Genomic DNA, 17,078 nt, shown 5'->3' on the forward strand with positions numbered 1-17,078 from the left:
GAAAAATGTGTTTTCTAACAGTAAGTTTGGCCATGATCAGTTATATTTCACTATATTGTATCACCCCAATATATTGGTATCACTCCGCGGCAGAGGGATACATCCGAGGTGAGGATTTACAGATTTACTCCCGTATACACCTGTGTCACAGCTGGGGTCTGCCCATATATATAGACCTCATGGCCGCGACACAAGCTCTCTTTCATTTTCTCGGCGGACGTCCGTATGGTTTGAGGTACAAACTTTCAAGATCGCTTGGTAAGTCACTGGTAAGTGTAATATCTGGTGTGGAAGCATACACACTGGCTGTTTGCAGCCTGGAGCAGCTGGCCACATGGCCAGCCCCTCTTGAGTACTCCACTCGCTGTGCAGTTGATCTACACTGCTCAAAAAAATAAAGGGAACACTTAAACAACACAATGTAACTCCAAGTCAGTCACACTTCTGTGAAATCAAACTGTCCACTTAGGAAGCAACACTGATTGACAATAAATTTCACATGCTGTTGTGCAAATGGAATAGACAACAGGTGGAAATTATAGGCAATTAGCAAGACACCCCCAATAAAGGAGTGGTTCTGCAGGTGGTGACCACAGACCACTTCTCAGTTCCTATGCTTCCTGGCTGATGTTTTGGTCACTTTTGAATGCTGGCGGTGCTTTCACTCTAGTGGTAGCATGAGACGGAGTCTACAACCCACACAAGTGGTTCAGGTAGTGCAGCTCATGCAGGATGGCACATCAATGCGAGCTGTGGCAAGAAGGTTTGCTGTGTCTGTCAGCATAGTGTCCAGAGCATGGAGGCGCTACCAGGAGACAGGCCAGTACATCAGGAGACGTGGAGGAGGCCGTAGGAGAGCAACAACCCAGCAGCAGGACCGCTACCTCCGCCTTTGTGCAAGGAGGGGCAGGAGGAGCACTGCCAGAGCCCTGCAAAATGACCTCCAGTAGGCCACAAATGTGCATGTGTCTGCTCAAACAGTCAGAAACAGACTCCATGAGGGTGGTATGAGGGCCCGAAGTCCACAGGTGGGGGTTGTGCTTACAGCCCAACACTGTGCAGGACGTTTGGCATTTGCCAGAGAACACCAAGATTGGCAAATTCGCCACTGGCGCCCTGTGCTCTTCACAGATGAAAGCAGGTTCACACTGAGCACATGTGACAGACGTGACACAGTCTGGAGACGCCGTGGAGAACGTTCTGCTGCCTGAAACACCCTCCAGCATGACCGGTTTGGCGGTGGGTCAGTCATGGTGTGGGGTGGCATTTCTTTGGGGGGCCGCACAGCCCTCCCTGTGCTCGCCAGAGGTAGCCTGACTGCCATTAGGTACCGAGATGAGATCCTCAGACCCCTTGTGAGACCATATGCTGGTGTGGTTGGCCCTGGGTTCCTCCTAATGCAAGACAATGCTAGACCTCATGTGGCTGGAGTGTGTTAGCAGTTCCTGCAAGAGGAAGGCATTGATGCTATGGACTGGCCCGCCCATTCCCCAGACCTGAATCCAATTGAGCACATCTGGGACATCATGTCTCGCTCCATCCACCAACGCCACGTTGCACCACAGACTGTCCAGGAGTTGGCGGATGCTTTAGTCCAGGTCTGGGAGGAGATCCCTCAGGAGACCATCCGCCACCTCATCAGGAGCATGCCCAGGCGTTGTAGGGAGGTCATACAGGCACGTGGAGGCCACACACACTACTGAGCCTCATTTGGACTTGTTTTAAGGACATTACATTAAAGTTGGACCAGCCTGTAGTGTGGTTTTCCAATTTAATTTTGAGTGTGACTCCAAATCCAGACCTCAATGGGTTGATACATTTGATATCCATTGATAATATTTGTGTGATTTTGTTGTCAGCACATTCAACTATGTAAAGAAAAAAGTATGTAATAAGAATATTTCATTCATTCAGATCTAGGACGTGTTATTTTAGTGTTCCCTTTATTTTTTTGAGCAGTGTATGTCTTCCGCCCATAGTTTGTCGTACTTGTGTTTCGTTAGCGTTACACTACGACTCTGTGTGCATCCATTAGTATGGTGGCTCTTGCTGCCACAAACTGCATCTACCTTACACAACTTGCCGACTGGCTATGTGTGTGTTGTGAATTGCTTTAACATGCTGCTCCCCGCGACGTAGGCACAGGTTCTCTGCTAATTACCCTGCAGGGTTTTTTTCTTGTTCTTTCCCCTGCAGAGTGTAAGAGTATCGTGGTGTGCTTTCACTACGTTGAGACATTAACTTTGGAGTTCCTAAACGGAGTTACTCCATCATGGTGCTGTTTTTACTGCTTGGATATTAAACGGCTAGGTAATATTGCAGTTGGCATAAAACAAATAAATCAAATCCATTACCTGGTTGCTGTTTTTTATGTCTGCCTGCTTTTCCCACACAGGTCTTCCCCGTTTTTTCAGAGGTACTGGGTAATTTATCCCTCACCGGGTTCCTATTCCTCCAAGCAGGTCACGACAAACTCTCCCAGGGCGTCGGACCTCTGCTCTGTGGCCTTGTTGGCTTGAGTGGGTCGGCCAGGCTCAAGCTGGGGACGAGCACCCTCCCTCGGGAGTGGTGTGCCAGTGAGCTGTTAGTCCCTGTACTGGTCCCAGTACCCCTCTCAGGAAGCGTGGCCGGAGCCACCGCAGGCAGAGCCCATCTGCTGCCAGTCCTGGACGGGGGCAGGAGTCGGCTCCGCTGGGACCACCTTGAATGGAGGGTTCATGCCCTGCGTCAGGAGGTTGATAGCTTCGAAGGCGACGACAGCTGTTCCCTGTTGGCCAGTGATAGGCTGTTCCTGGGGGACAATGCTGGCACTGTTCACCACCGTGAGCTGGGCTACCAGGCTGACAGGCCATCAGAAGCTGGCAGCGTGGCTTCATCGTCCCCAGCGGCTCGAGAGGCTATGAGGAGCCTACTCACTCAGGTAGCCACTGCACTGGACATCAAACTGGTGGACAGTGATGACTCTCCATCTGTCCCCACCTCTGCTGAGTTCCGCGAGACCTTGCAGGAGAGCTGGGGGGACGACAGCGGTGAGGGGCACAGCATGCTGTGGAGCAATAACCTGTCAACAGTCACCGCCATAGGGACGTGCCTGGGCGACCCAGGCGCTCAGGGCACCAGAGGAGAGGCAGACCCCTGACACACCCTTCCCCCGCAGCTTCACCTGGTCTCAAAGGGCAAAGTGGGAGGAGGGTATGGAGTCCCCCTGGGTGTTGTCCACAATGCTCGAGGGGTAACGACTCCAATTCCGGTGCCGGCCCCCGTCCTTCAAGGGCCTGAAGAAAACACTGCAGCTGGAGATCTCCTCACTCCTGGACAAGGGTGCCATCCGCAGGATCGAGACATCCGAACAGTTAGGTGGGTTCTACTACACTTATTTTGTGGTCCCAAAAAGAGACGGAGGGTTGCAACCGGTTCTGGACCTCCACAACCTCAATGGGTATTTGAAGGTACTGCGGTTCCACATGCTGTCCCCAGCCTGCGAGTTGCAGGCCATGTCCGGGGACTGGTGGTTTGTGACGCTGGACCTGAGGGATGCGTACTTCCATGTTCCTGTTCACCCAGCTCATTGGCAGTATCTCCAATTCGCTTTCGAAGAGACAGCTTAGGAATTCATGGTTCTTCCCTTCGGCCTCTCCTTGGCACCCCACACTTTCACAAAGTGCATGGACCTCTCACGTCCCAAGGATTGTTGATCCTCAATTACCTGTACGATTGGCTGATTTGTGCCCCGACCAGGACCCAGGTCCTGTCAAACAGACATTCTCTTGTTGTTTCCCTGGGTCTGCTCCATCTCCGGCCTTTTCAACGTTTGTTCAACTCCCCCCGGCTGCAGTCGAAGCACCACCGTCACCGCCAGGTGCGGGTGACCGCACAGTGCCTCAGGGCATTGTTGAGGTGGCACTGTCGCTCCTTTCTCTCAGGTGGGGTGGAGATGCTGTGGGTGTGACCAAGGGCAGGTCAGCCAGCAGCTGTTGGCTACCCCCTTGGAGCGGCAGGCACATCACTACACTAGAGCTCTGAGCTGTACTTCTGAACCTGCGGTCTTTCACCAGGGAAGACATGTCCTGGTGAGAACGGACAACACCACAGTGGTGGCTTACATCAACCATCAGGGTGGACTGAGGTCCCACCGACTCCATCTTATGGCATGGGAGCTCCTTCTCTGTACTCAGGGATGTCTAGCGTCTCTAAGCGCAACGCACGTACCTGGCATCCTGAATGTGGCAGCGGATATGCTGTCGAGGGACGGCCCGCCACCTTTGGACTAGAGCCTACATCCCCAGGTGGTGCAGCAGTTCGGGAGGGCGCAGGTGGACCTGTTTGCCTCCCTGGACAATGCACACTGCCCCCAGTGGTACTCCATGTCGGAGCCACCAGGGCCTCTGGGCTTGGATGCTCTGGCTCACGATTGCTGACTCAGGCCGGGGGAACTCTGTGGCATCCGAGACCGCACCGCCTCAGTCTATGGGCTTGGCCGCAGAACGGCACCAATGGTCCATGTTAGGACTACAGGAGAGTGTAATGAACACCATGCAGAGCGCATGGCACGGCTACAACCACAGCATACCAGTTGCGCTGGCAGTTGTTCTGCTCTTGGTGCACTGGTATTGAGGTTGTGCCTGAGTCATGTGGGGTGCAGTATGTCCTCCAATACCTGCAGTCTCACATGGATGAGGGCTTTGCGGCCTCTACACTGAGAGGGTATTGGGCCGCTATATCTGCCTGCCATGTGGGGTGGATGGACAGGCCAGTGGGGCGCCATCCCTTGGTCTCCAGGTTTATGAAGGGGGTTCGTCGCCTGCGTCCAGCTAGGACCCGCTCAATGGAGAGCTGGGATCTGGATGTGGTCTTGGCAGCTTTGGAAAAGCAGCCTTTCGAACCGTTGGAGTCTGCCTCCCTGAAACACCTCTCTATGAAGTTGGCTTTCTTGGTAGCGATTACCTCCATGAAGAGGGTGGGTGAGCTCCATGCTCTGTCGGTAAGTTCTGGGTGCTACTGGATGGCTCACATAACCGTGGTTACATATGTAACCTTCGTTGTAGTACCCAGTGTGGTTCAATAACATTCTGTCTTTCATAAGGAGAAATGTTGAGCTTTGATTTGCAGCATGTACAGTCTTTACACACAGGATGTCCACTTCATGCTGCAGAGAAAGCTCTCCTTATGAAACTATGCAAAAGCACTGTTTATTAACTGCAAAAAATCATTGGAAAATGTGATAATGACATCACACAGGTAAACATGTCTTCTGTCTGCAGTCTCCCTGGCTAAGCATGGCAGGGATGGATGTCCAAACTTTGTCCTGGAGAGGTGGTGAATGTGCAAGATTTTGTTCCAGTCCAACATTAACGAAAAATGTTGTTAGTAGTATGTTATGATTTAGTGCTAGGCTGGAACAAAAGCCTGCCATGCAGGGCTTGCACATACTGCATGCCTCCTGGACCAGGATTGGGCAACCCCTGACTTAAATGTAATGTATATTTAGGATAGTGTGTATGTGTAATGCCCCCTTTTTCTCCAGCAAAAGCATAGAGATGGTTACATGAGGAGGCCCAAAAGGAGGGCTGGAGCAAAGCCAGCAAGCTGGAGGGGAGGAGGGCCAAGGAGGGGCTGATCAGTCTGTTTGTAGGAGACAAAGCTTCTGTCATGGTGGAGGTAAGCAGATCTCATTCACTCAATGAGATCCTATCACTCATCCTCCTCAATGCTGTCTGCATGCAATATTTAAGTTGAATGTTATGAAGTTTGACAGTCATCTTACTTTGTTTAGTTTGATAACGGCTTTTGTGTAAACTTAAATATAGTAGTAGTTCCACTGTGATCAGAAGTAGCTGTATCTCAATGTCCTCCATGTCTGTGTGCTGTAGGCGAACTGTGAAACAGACTTTGTTGCCCGTAATGAGAAGTTCCAGCAGCTGGTGAAGGATGTGGCGTTTGCCACCATGGCTCACCACCGCAGTAAAAACCAGAGTCAGACTGGATACGTGAAGGTATGACACATCACCACACCACCCCCACTCAGTAGCCACATCATCCTAGTATTCCTGTTGGAATATGTAAAATTGCATTTATCTTTGTTTGTTCCAGTGTCTCCTGGCAGCAGAAGACCTCTCTAAACTGAACTTGGGTGAAGGTGCTTCTCTGGCTGATCAGCTAGCTCTTACCGTAGGTGAGTGACTAATAAAAGTAGCTCAAACATTTTCAAATATGATTTTAAATGTATCAAAGAGGGTTTACTTGATTTGAACTTTGAGAGCCTCTATCTCCAGCATTATTTCTTGATTGAAAGTGTTTGGAAATGGAAGACTGCTCTTTGGTGAAGTTGTGGTTTCCTGTCATTTCCTGCCCCATCCCCTGTCAGGTTGTCTGGGTGAGAACATGTCAGTGAGGCGGGTGGTGACGGTGGGCTGCACATCAGCTACTACATCCACAGTGGCGTGGCAGGCCAGTCTGACATGGCCATGGGCGATACGGCGCCCTAGTGGTGTTCCAGGGGGGGGGGGGGGGGGGGGGGGGGCAAGGACGGTGCGCAGGACACCCTGAGGAGGAAGCTGAGGCAGCCTGTTGTGGCATCCCCATATCCCTGGGCAGCACGGATGATCTGCCCTGTCGGGACACGGAGACACGCCTGTTGCCCCAATCCTTCCTCCCTGACCCCAGTAGGACAGTTGCCCAGTACCTGACAGAGCAGGGGGCTCGAGTTCTGGACTTTGTTCGCTTTCAGTGTTGGGAGGCGGGCAGTGATGGGGCATAGTGAAAGGGAGAGGAGAGCATCTCAGAGACCTTACATGTTTTGTTATCTGCCTTTTTTTGTTTCTGAATTAGGTCACAGTGCCGACGCTCAGTCGGTGTCATGCAAATGCAATCAACCAATTTCAGTGTCTCTTGTTTTAATGCTGTATGTGAAGCCTAATATACACTGAGTATACCAAACATTAGGAACACCTTATCCCCCCCCCCCCCCCAGCAATAAATATATTTGAAGCTCATTACCATGTCTGCTGTACATTTATGATGATCTTATCTCACTAATTTCTCATAAGATCATGACTCTAGCTACAGTTTGCATTTTCCTACCACACGATGGCGCACTTGTTCAGTAATACATATGGCTCATAACAATCGTCCACATGAAAGCTTCAATGGAATTGGCAAAACTATTATAATTTCTGTTTTTGCCCCAGCACAGCATACATACACCGATATTCATTTATTCGCTTTTAAAGAATGGTCAAGATTCTAAGAAATTAATGTTAGGACCGTTTTTTGCGCTTATCTTCCAGAATGACGGTAAATAATTCGAAGAGCCATCGCCTGCGATATGTGATTGGCCTGTGCAGTGCATTAATTAAGAAGGATGACGTCATGAGCATAGTTTTTCTTGTCAACGTTCGCCCCTGTCTGTTCACATTCGCCGGACCTCCAACCGCAGACAGGACTCCAACCAAGCCCAGAATGGTAAATGCATTTACTCTGTTCTGTTTGAAAGATATTTGTATGTGACGTGAAGTGTAGAATGTTAGCCTAGCCAAATGTCATTTTAAATTCGTGTAGACTAAGTCAGTAAACTGATCCAACGAATACATAGCAGTGCTGGATTTTCAAAACATGGCTGGGCAGTGTTTGCTGGCTAACGTTACTTGTTTTCCTTATCTTCGATAATCATATTAAAGGATGTGTTCTCTATTTTAATTTTTGCCGTATTCTCCACCAGTCTGACTTCTCAGAAGACCAGGTCATCGGTGAGTTTTGTGACAGTAAAGTTATTTGAAGGCTAGCCAGTTAGCTACCTAGCTAAATTGTTAGCTACTAGACTATCCCTTGCTTCACTGTCGTCATTCTTTGAATGTGGAATAGCTGTATTTCTTCTCTCCTGTCCTCATGTTTGTCTTGTTGTGAGAAGCAGTTTCCCTACTGACAAGTTGATTTAAAACTGGAGCCTATGGTGAGTTTGCTGATGGTCCAGGTTGTTTTGGCTAACCGTCTTGGGAAACATTTACATTTTTGACAATTAGCACAGCAGACGCTCTTATGCAGAGTGACTAACAGTAGTGAGTGCATACATTTTCGTACCATGCATGAATGGTGGAATTGTCATCAAACATCCAGCAACGAATAGTGATACATTTACTAAAATATTGATTCACGGGTGTCTATTGGCTCAGTCAATCCCATATAATGTGGTCAATCCCCTTGTTTGGTCCCCACAGCGGGTTTGATTGAATTGTCTAAACAGATTAAGGTTGTGTTGACTGGATGACCAACTAATTTTGCACTGCGTCCTGATTAAAAAAAAATACATTTATGCATGCAGAAATAGAAGGGCCATATTTCAACATGTCATAGCATAGTTAGTCATTAGTGTTTAAAAGCCTAGATACTTGGATGAAACATTGGTCGTTTGCGTAAACTTTTTTTTGTTGCCAACACCAATTTTGGTATTAATCTGTTCCGTTTGTTGTGATGTCGCCTAGTTCAGCTAGCTACGTGTGTGCCAGAACTGTTTAAAATATGTCTATATATTATAGAGGAAGTCAAGCCACTATTGAAAATTCTCAGTCCTACACCAGTGTTGACTCATAGACATTGTATAGATAGCAAAGGGAAATGACTCAACCACTTGAGTTCTACGTGTTGAAGGCGTGGCCCAACTAAACCTCAGACATATTCTTTGAAATAAAATTAGCTAAGCATAATGTATCCATTTAGCAATGATCTATGTACGGACATGGCGTTACTGTACTCACCTATCGCATGTGGCTTTTCCTCTTACTCAATGGGCTGTTTTGAGTTTTGTTCCACGGTCGATTTAATTTGCTCGTTTGTTTGGTTGAAAGATTACTCGGTCAGGGCTTGCTGTCAATGCCATATATGGGTAAATGAGTGGCTGCTGTGTAGTTTTAGACGGACGGTCTCGGAATGCGCCGCATACCAGCGATGGGAGGCAAGCACCATAACAATGGCCCGTGGAAATTACCCAGATGTCAGAAAGCGTCCCATTAGAGGCCACCGCATTTACTGTAGACAATTGAATAGCTTATGTAATAACTCTCTGAGAAATTATTCAGACTTTTTGCCCATTCTTTTCAACCTGTTTCTAAATGTACAGCCCCCCTCACACTCTCCCCCCCTCACACTCTCTCTCAATCCAACTCTGCTTTTTTAACACCCTTCTCCCTGTCTGTCAGAGTTCAAGGAGGCCTTCCTGCTGTTTGACAGGACAGGTGATGGGAAGATCAGTTACAGCCAGTGTGGTGATGTCATGCGGGCCCTTGGCCAGAACCCTGTCAACGCTGAGGTCCTCAAGGTCCTGGGAAACCCCAAGTCAGAAGGTCAGCCATGCTTCTAGATGTTTACTGAACATTGACATTAGTATCCACTGGCTGGATCAAACCTATAGAAGTACTACATGCTTCAGTTAACAAATTAATATAATTTTATTCAGGCATAGAGTAGTTTTATTGTGTTCAGTTTGATTTAGGCATATAGGGTTGGTGTTTTTGGGCCTGTTTTTGGGCCTGTTTACCAAATCAGTTTGAGTTATTTGTAAGGTGTCAACTAATGTGATTTAAGCATCCAAGGATATAACTGAAACAATTCTTCTGGGTATGACATAACTATCCTATGGAGTGTGAATTTTGTTTATAACCTGCAATTGTCAAGTACCACAGAGGCACACAGGCATTGTCCTAACCTATCAAGAGGGTGTTACTAGTGAATTTAGTTTCTGTTGTGCTTGTGCTGCCTGTCCCTTACCAGTCAAGGAACTGAGGCATTGAATGTTTGCATGCACACTAATATTTTGATATTAAACTGATTATAGCCGTAAGGAGATTATGCAATAGTCATATAAACACTTTACTCTGCTTATCTTATTTGGCATAAGATCAAAATCAAAGTAAGCATACGCTGATTAAAACGCCTGGTTTTCTGAGCATTCTTCCAAATTATTAGGACATGTAAACTCGGCGTTCCAGCTGTGTATTTCCTCTGCACATGTGCTAGCACCAGCCGAGCAGCCTCCCTCTTTAGCGCGAGTGAAATGTGTTAGTAATCAACTGAATTTTATTTCGGAACTCAGAATCAAATATGCTCCCCCAAAATAACATTCACTGTTGTAGAACGTTTATTTTGATTGCCGGTTTTCTGAATATTTAGTGCCATCAGGTCTAATTTCAGATGTGTCTATGTTAACAAGATTATTAGGGAAATTGTACTTCTTGCACAGCATGTACACATTTTAATTGAACTATTATATTAATTTGACTATCCACAATCACATTGTGTACATGTTACAGCACTCATTGTGTGGGTTCACTCTCCAAACAATCCCTGTTCTGTTCTTACATGTGTGAAACAGAACACATGCATCTCAGATATGCAGCTCATGTCAACAAGATCTGATAATGTAAAGCTGATAATCAACTTAAAGAGAAACACGAGCATTCTTCTTGGAATTTATACGATTTTTAAATATTCCAATTTTTGCGAAATGTGTAAGAGCAGCATGTACTTTGAATTTTGTAAGGCTACACATACTGGACGTGAGTACAGTAGTTTATCTATTTAGGAATGCTTATCAAATATCTCTTTTAGTTTGTCTTCTATGATGTTGGGGGGGGTGGAGGTCCTGCTGGAGGTCATTTTGCAGGGCTCTGGCAGTGCCCCTCTTTGCACAAAGGCGGAGGTAGCGGTCCTGCTGCTGGGTTGTTGCCCTCCTACAGCCTCCTCCACGTCTCCTGATGTACTGGCCTGTCTCCTGGTAGCGCCTCCATGCTCTGGACACTATGCTGACACACAGCAAACCTTCTTGCCACAGCTCGCATTGATGTGCCATCCTGCATGAGCTGCACTACCTGAGCCACTTGTGTGGGTTGTAGACTCCGTCTCATGCTACCACTAGAGTGAGAGCACCGCCAGCATTCAAAAGTGACCAAAACATCAGCCAGGAAGCATAGGAACTGAGAAGTGGTCTGTGGTCACCACCTGCAGAACCACTCCTTTATTGGGGGTGTCTTGCTAATTGCCTATAATCGCTACAACTCCCGTACGGGCTCGGGAGAGACGAAGGTCGAAAGCCATGCGTCCTCCGAAACACAACCCAACCAAGCCGCACTGCTTCTTTAAACAGTGCGCATCCAACCCGGACGCCAGCTGCACCAATGTGTCGGAGGAAACACCGTGCACCTGGCGACCTTGGTTAGCGTGCACTGCACCCGGGTTGCCCTTATCTTAACCTAGTATATGACCTAGGAGGCTCATTGTCTTTTCTGATCTTGTCCAGGAGGGGTGTATTTGAGATGGGAGTATCTAGAATTGACAATTGATATATGCCATTGGATGAGGTAATGTTTTGGTCCTAAGTGGTACCAAGAACGAGATTAGAATCTCGTCTAAAGAGACCAAACTGAACGATAATTTATAGCTAATGCTATCTGGATGGGATACTCCTCTTCCAAGTAAAAGGTTCTTTGTAATGTTCCTAAGATATGTTATTTGTCATGTGAGTTGAGGGGTGTGTCTTGGCTATAAATGATACTAAGAATTGTTTTGTAAGGACTCTCAGAGAATTCATTAATAGACACTGAATTGATCTGAGAGTCAAAAAGGGCTATGGTGAAGCTCATATAATTAAAGATGGACTTTATAAAAAAACTCTGACTTGTGTGTGGTTTTCTCTCTCAATGTTTAGTAATACAGGAAATTACCACAACAATCTAGCTTAAACTGACAGTTTTAAACTTTTTTGTCAATTGACTCTTGGGAGTAAAATACATTTCATGCCATGTTGAGTTTACTCTCAGTATGCAGGTCTAGTTTTAAATGGAGCAGATGCAGTTATTTTGTAAACACAGAACAACTTGTTTTTAAAAACATGTTGGTTTCATGAGCTGAAATATGTTCCAAATGCCCAAAAAGCTTATTTCTCTCAAATGTTGTGCACATTTGTTTACATCTGGTGAGCATTTTTCCTTTGCCAAGATATGCCACACCTGTCAGCTGGATGGATTATCAAGAAGCTGTTTAAACAGCATGATCATTACACAGGTGCACCTTGTGCTGGGGACAAAAGGCCACTCTAAAATGTGCAGTTTTGTCACATTGAGTTGTCAAGGATGTCTCAAGTTGAGTGCGATTAGCGTTCTGACTGCAGGATTGTCCACCAGAGAATTGAATGTTAATGTCTCTTCGTCTGATAGATTTTGGCAGTAAGTCAAACCGGCCTCTCACCCTCGGACCACGTGTATGGTGTTTGCTGATATCAACATTGTGAACAGTGCCCCATGGTGGGGTTTTGGTATGGGCAATCATAAGCTACTGACAACGAACACAATTTGCATCTTATCGATGGCAATTTGAAATCACAGATACTGTGAAGAGATTCTGAGTACCATTGTGGTGGATGAATGGCACGACAATCACCTCATGTTTCAGCATGATAAATCTCGGCCCCATGTCAAGGGTCTGTACACAATTCCTGGAAGCTGAACAGTTCCCAGTTCCATGGCCTGCATACTTACCAGACATGTCACCTGTTGAGCATGTTTGGGATGCTCTGGATCAATGTGTATGATATCCAGCAACTTCGCACAGCCATTGAAGAGGAATGGGACAACCACAAGCCACAATCAACAGTCTGATCAACTCTATGCGACGGAGATGTTGCGTGAGGCAAATGGTGGTCACACCAGCTACTGACTGGCTTTCTGACCCATGCCCTTACCTTTAAAAAACAAAAAAAGTTCTGACCAACGATACATATCTGTATTCCCAGTCATGTGAAATCCATAGATTAATTTATTTAAATTGACAGATTTCCTTATGAACTGTTACTCAGTAAAATCTTAAGTCATTGCATGTCGCATTTTATAATTTTGTTCCGTTTAAGTTATTCTGTCTTCTAGCAAAGTAACAGCTAGTGGGTTTCTAGCAGAGTAAGATGTGTTTTAAAAAATATGTTTTCGTCCTTCCTCAGAGATGAACCACAAGATGCTAGACTTTGAGCAGTTCCTGCCCATGCTGCAGGCCATCGCTAAGAACAAGGACCAGGGCTCATTTGAGGATTTTGTGGAGGGTCTGCGTGTCTTCGACAAGGAGGGCAATGGCACAGTGATGGGCGCTGAGCTGCGCCATGTCCTCACAACACTTGGTAATACCTCACAACCCCGATGAATATGTTTACATCTCCCCTCATGAAGAGTTAATTTTCATCCAACTGCAGTCACTGTTTATTTCTTGTATTAGTCAATGGTTAATATTACAGTATATTAGCCGACAATTTATTTTTTGTTGAGAGCTCTACTTCAGCTTAACATTCCAGACAAACAGTACTGCAACCTGCCTTGTGACAATGTCGGTGACATAAATCATTGACATTCAGCTCTTGACGGTTTTACCTGAATTTTAAATTGGACCAAGAGAAAAGCTTGAACTGCATGGTCCTGATAGTTTACCTCTTTTCCTTGTCAACCTCACCTGACTGGGGAACCAAAGGTACTTATTGTCACTAAACTGATTACATTCCTGATATCACCTCTTAAACTAGTGACTCAATGCCCTACCTTATCCATATTGATCCTCTTCATTTGCACCCGGAACATCTGTCTTGTAAGACGATTGAGCAACACATAAGACATGGCTTTGATGGTCTCACTTGTTAACTGTATCAGTATGCCTCTGGGACTGTCTGCTTGGTAGTGGGGTTTAGCTTTTTTTAGAATTGCACATGTGTAAGGTATAGGAAAGATTGGATTCCCTTACTATAGAGTCTTGTCTATCTGTTATGAGAATGTAAGTGTTTCATTTGTTGCAGGTGAGAAAATGACAGAAGAGGAGGTGGAGACTCTCTTAGCGGGACACGAAGACGCCAACGGCTGCATCAATTACGAAGGTAAAGCAGCGTGGTGAACTGGATGTAAAGGGAGAACACTGGACTTACACTTGTACAGTAGAATATATCACAAAGCTTTAGGAATAACCATTTCACAGTGTTGGAATAACGGAAGAATCATGTGGATAAGATGTTTGATTGTAACAATATAATTGCAATTGTTTTGAATGGGATGTACTCATGTATCATGTAAACACATTCCTGTGATTGTTTGACTGGGTGGAGGTCGTGCACATTTGCTTTCAGATGAGTGTGTGTGGTGTCCCTTGTTTTTGTCCCCCCCCCCCCCCCCCCTTCACTGACCTCCCTGTTCCTCTCCCACAGTCTTTGTCCGCAACATCATGTCTGGCTGAGCAGCGGGTACGAGCAGATCACCTAAAGCCCCCCCCCGTCAGCACCTACCCCAGCAGTGGGCTCTCACCTGCTCTGGGAGATGTGTGTAGCGGTGGGGGGGGGCCCTCTCTTCAACCATCACTGCACAGAATGCTCCTACTCCTAGCTACTGATACCACAGATATATATTTAAGCAAGTAGTTAACAACAAGGTTACTCTTGTTTCTGGTTGCGTGTGGGGGTGTTCTTGCTCAAACACACTAATTTAAAAGATGGTGTCCTATTGAAGAGATGCGTAGTAAAGACTATGATACTGATGGCGTATGTAGAGTAGGACATCTCTCTGTGCCGTGATGGTGATGTCAGAGGCTACTGGATTCCTGTGGTGGAGTCTGGTTTGAATTTATGGTTTGATCTGTTCTTTTATTTAACTTTCTCTCCTGCAAAGCACTTCTCCCTCTCCTGCCCTTCCCCCTCATCTGGCTGTAGTCTGCATGTAGCCTTTCTGCATGTGGCTCCTGAGTGAACCCCATGAACACTGACTCTCCAACCTGATGAGGGCAGGACACTGATGGGGGGGGGGGGGGGGGTCTGTTAGACTAGAGGGGTGACTCCTCAACTCTGAATGCATAGGGGTGTGTTTGAGGGTGTTTTGGATGAAGTGCCGTAAAATAATAAAGCCTTAAGGGTTAAACTATTGTTTTCTTTACTATAGTCACTTCCTACTAATATAGAATTGCATTTCCTTGGCTGGTGACATCTCTTCCATCCATCCCCTCTCCCCATGGAAGCTGCTGCTGGTACTGTTAGTGTTTTTCCTCCCTTTCTGCCAGATCCCTCGCTCCTCCTTTTTCCTCTGTTAGAACAGCCCAAATAAAGAGGGGGTGGTTGCTAATCCTAACACATTCCAGGTTCTGAGGTCTGGCTGAGCAAACCCTTGGCTGTTCTGGCTCGCTAGGAGATGGATCTTCTGAGTTGCTCTATGGTTTCCCCCTCTAATCCCTCGCTCTTGCCTCTAATGTTCTCTTTAATGCAGATTCTCTCTTCTGACTGATGTGTGGAGTCTCTGTGGATCAGGCTGCAGCACCCAGCTCCAGCAGAGAGCTGTGTTCATGTTGGGGATGAAAACACCTAGAGCCATTTGGGAGCAAGTCAATAAGTGGACTTACCTCTCTAATTCATTGAATTTGTCTCAATGTGATGTCTGGGCTGTGACGTCCTCTGAGTGTTTGTCAAAATGTGTATTTTGAATGGAATATACATTGATTCTGGGCTATACAAGCCAATCCAGCTCGAACGAAGAGTCACAGTAATGAGTCAGTATAAATTCCTATAGACAATATGGCCCTCTAAATCTATAGTTGATAGGGAGTGCAAGGCTATTTAGGAGAGCATGGAGGCTGTAGCACTGCTGGCTGGAGGTGGAGTTTGCTCTGGGCTTTTCTCACACCGATAACCAAGCATGCTGCTTATTTTTCTTTTTGTGTTTTTTTTTCTCCCTCAGAACTCGTCCGGATGGTGATGAGTGGTTGAAGATTTCAAGAACACAACCGGTGAACTTTATTCCCAAATGTTTTTTCTATTATGTAATGTCTGTCTCACCCCCATCCAACTCTTGTTTGCCCTCATTTTGTGATCTTTTTTATTTTCTTTCAGAAGTGCCTTTTCTGTGTCTTGAGTTGAAGAGCCCCTTTTTTCATTTCACTTCAAAATATCAGCAAGCCAGAGGTGCATGCTATCATGCCTGGCTCGTTGACAGACTCGGCAATAACATTCCCTTGATTATTCCATACGTTCCCATGTCACTCAACCCCCGTGTCGGCCAATAGCTGTGTTTTTATACAGAGGAGATGCATGTTCATTGGCTGAGACCAGCTGTAATGTCGATTTTTACCGCTCCAATTATCAAATGGTAGATTACTGTCATGTATATGTTGTATCAAACGATATTTAATAAAAATCCCCAGTTTCTGAAAACAAATGTTTATCTTTTTAATAACACAATGGTGGAGTTATGCAGAACCATCCTTCATTTAGTTTAACAGATGTCAGTGTAATTCCATTATAGTAATATAAAAATGGATACTTCACTTACTAGACCATTGAAGCCATTCTGGTTATGTGTCTTGGATGGTCCAGATACCTAGACATTCTGGCTACATGTCCAGGACCAATCTGGTTATTAGAATGCATGTGTTTTGAGTTGACACCATGGAATATAGGAAGTGGTATTCCAATAGAGTATATCCATTTGATAATTTCAGTGAACAAACTTCTATGCTGGCGTTCTCTCATGTAAAGGGAATTTGAATATTATTCAACAGGGCCGTCATGTAAAGCCTACTCAGCATTGTCAGTGTTTTTTTTGCAGTAGTCCTATGGTAAGATGGGTATGTTTTATTGCAGTGGCCCTCTATGGTTCTCTAAGGTATTTGCAGTACTTACACTAGCCCTTTTTATGGTAATGCAGGTATGAGTCTACTAGCTGCCCTGAGGCAGTAGGCCTTGTATGGTAAGGTGATTGCTTGGTCTCAGTAGTCTGCAGAGTGTCTGTTAGTACTAGGTGATAGTTCAGTGGAAAATAAACCGTAATGTTCGAGACGCAGTTGTCCCATGCATAGGGGGACCCTGTACAAAGATGCCACGCACAGCCTGCCCTCTTGTGGTGCCTGCAGTGCAGATGGAGCGGTGGGTTATTTCCGTAGGCCTAATGTAACAAAAACCAGTGAAAGATGTCTTCCTTCACGTAAGGGTTGAGTGTTTAGAGCCATAGTCATACTCCCCAAAATTCTTAGTGAACTACAGCCTACAATTGTCATAGCTTGACGTTTGCCATGGTACAGTCAAGATG

General features: G+C 46.1%; 1 protein-coding gene and 1 pseudogene across 2 annotated transcripts; both read left to right on the top strand.

The window, feature by feature from the left end:
• The first annotated feature begins 4,691 nt into the window (after positions 1-4,691).
• Positions 4,692-6,757, top strand: LOC129815990 (elongation factor Ts, mitochondrial-like; annotated as a pseudogene).
• A 515-nt stretch (positions 6,758-7,272) lies between these two features.
• LOC129815530 (myosin light polypeptide 6-like) lies at positions 7,273-16,208 on the top strand. 2 transcript variants are annotated; one of them, XM_055869436.1, is made up of 7 exons: positions 7,273-7,461; positions 7,718-7,745; positions 9,192-9,335; positions 12,980-13,153; positions 13,817-13,894; positions 14,219-14,254; positions 15,732-16,208. In XM_055869436.1, exons 1-6 carry the CDS (start codon positions 7,288-7,290, stop codon positions 14,245-14,247), a joined length of 627 nt encoding a protein of 208 aa, XP_055725411.1. In that variant the 5' UTR covers positions 7,273-7,287; the 3' UTR covers positions 14,248-14,254; positions 15,732-16,208. The 2 variants fall into 2 exon arrangements, with proteins under 2 accessions (XP_055725411.1, XP_055725410.1); XM_055869435.1 differs by lacking the exon at positions 14,219-14,254.
• Positions 16,209-17,078: the final 870 nt, after the last annotated feature.

This window comes from Salvelinus fontinalis, chromosome 18, assembly GCF_029448725.1.
Source record: "Salvelinus fontinalis isolate EN_2023a chromosome 18, ASM2944872v1, whole genome shotgun sequence".
Taxonomy (NCBI): domain Eukaryota; kingdom Metazoa; phylum Chordata; class Actinopteri; order Salmoniformes; family Salmonidae; genus Salvelinus; species Salvelinus fontinalis.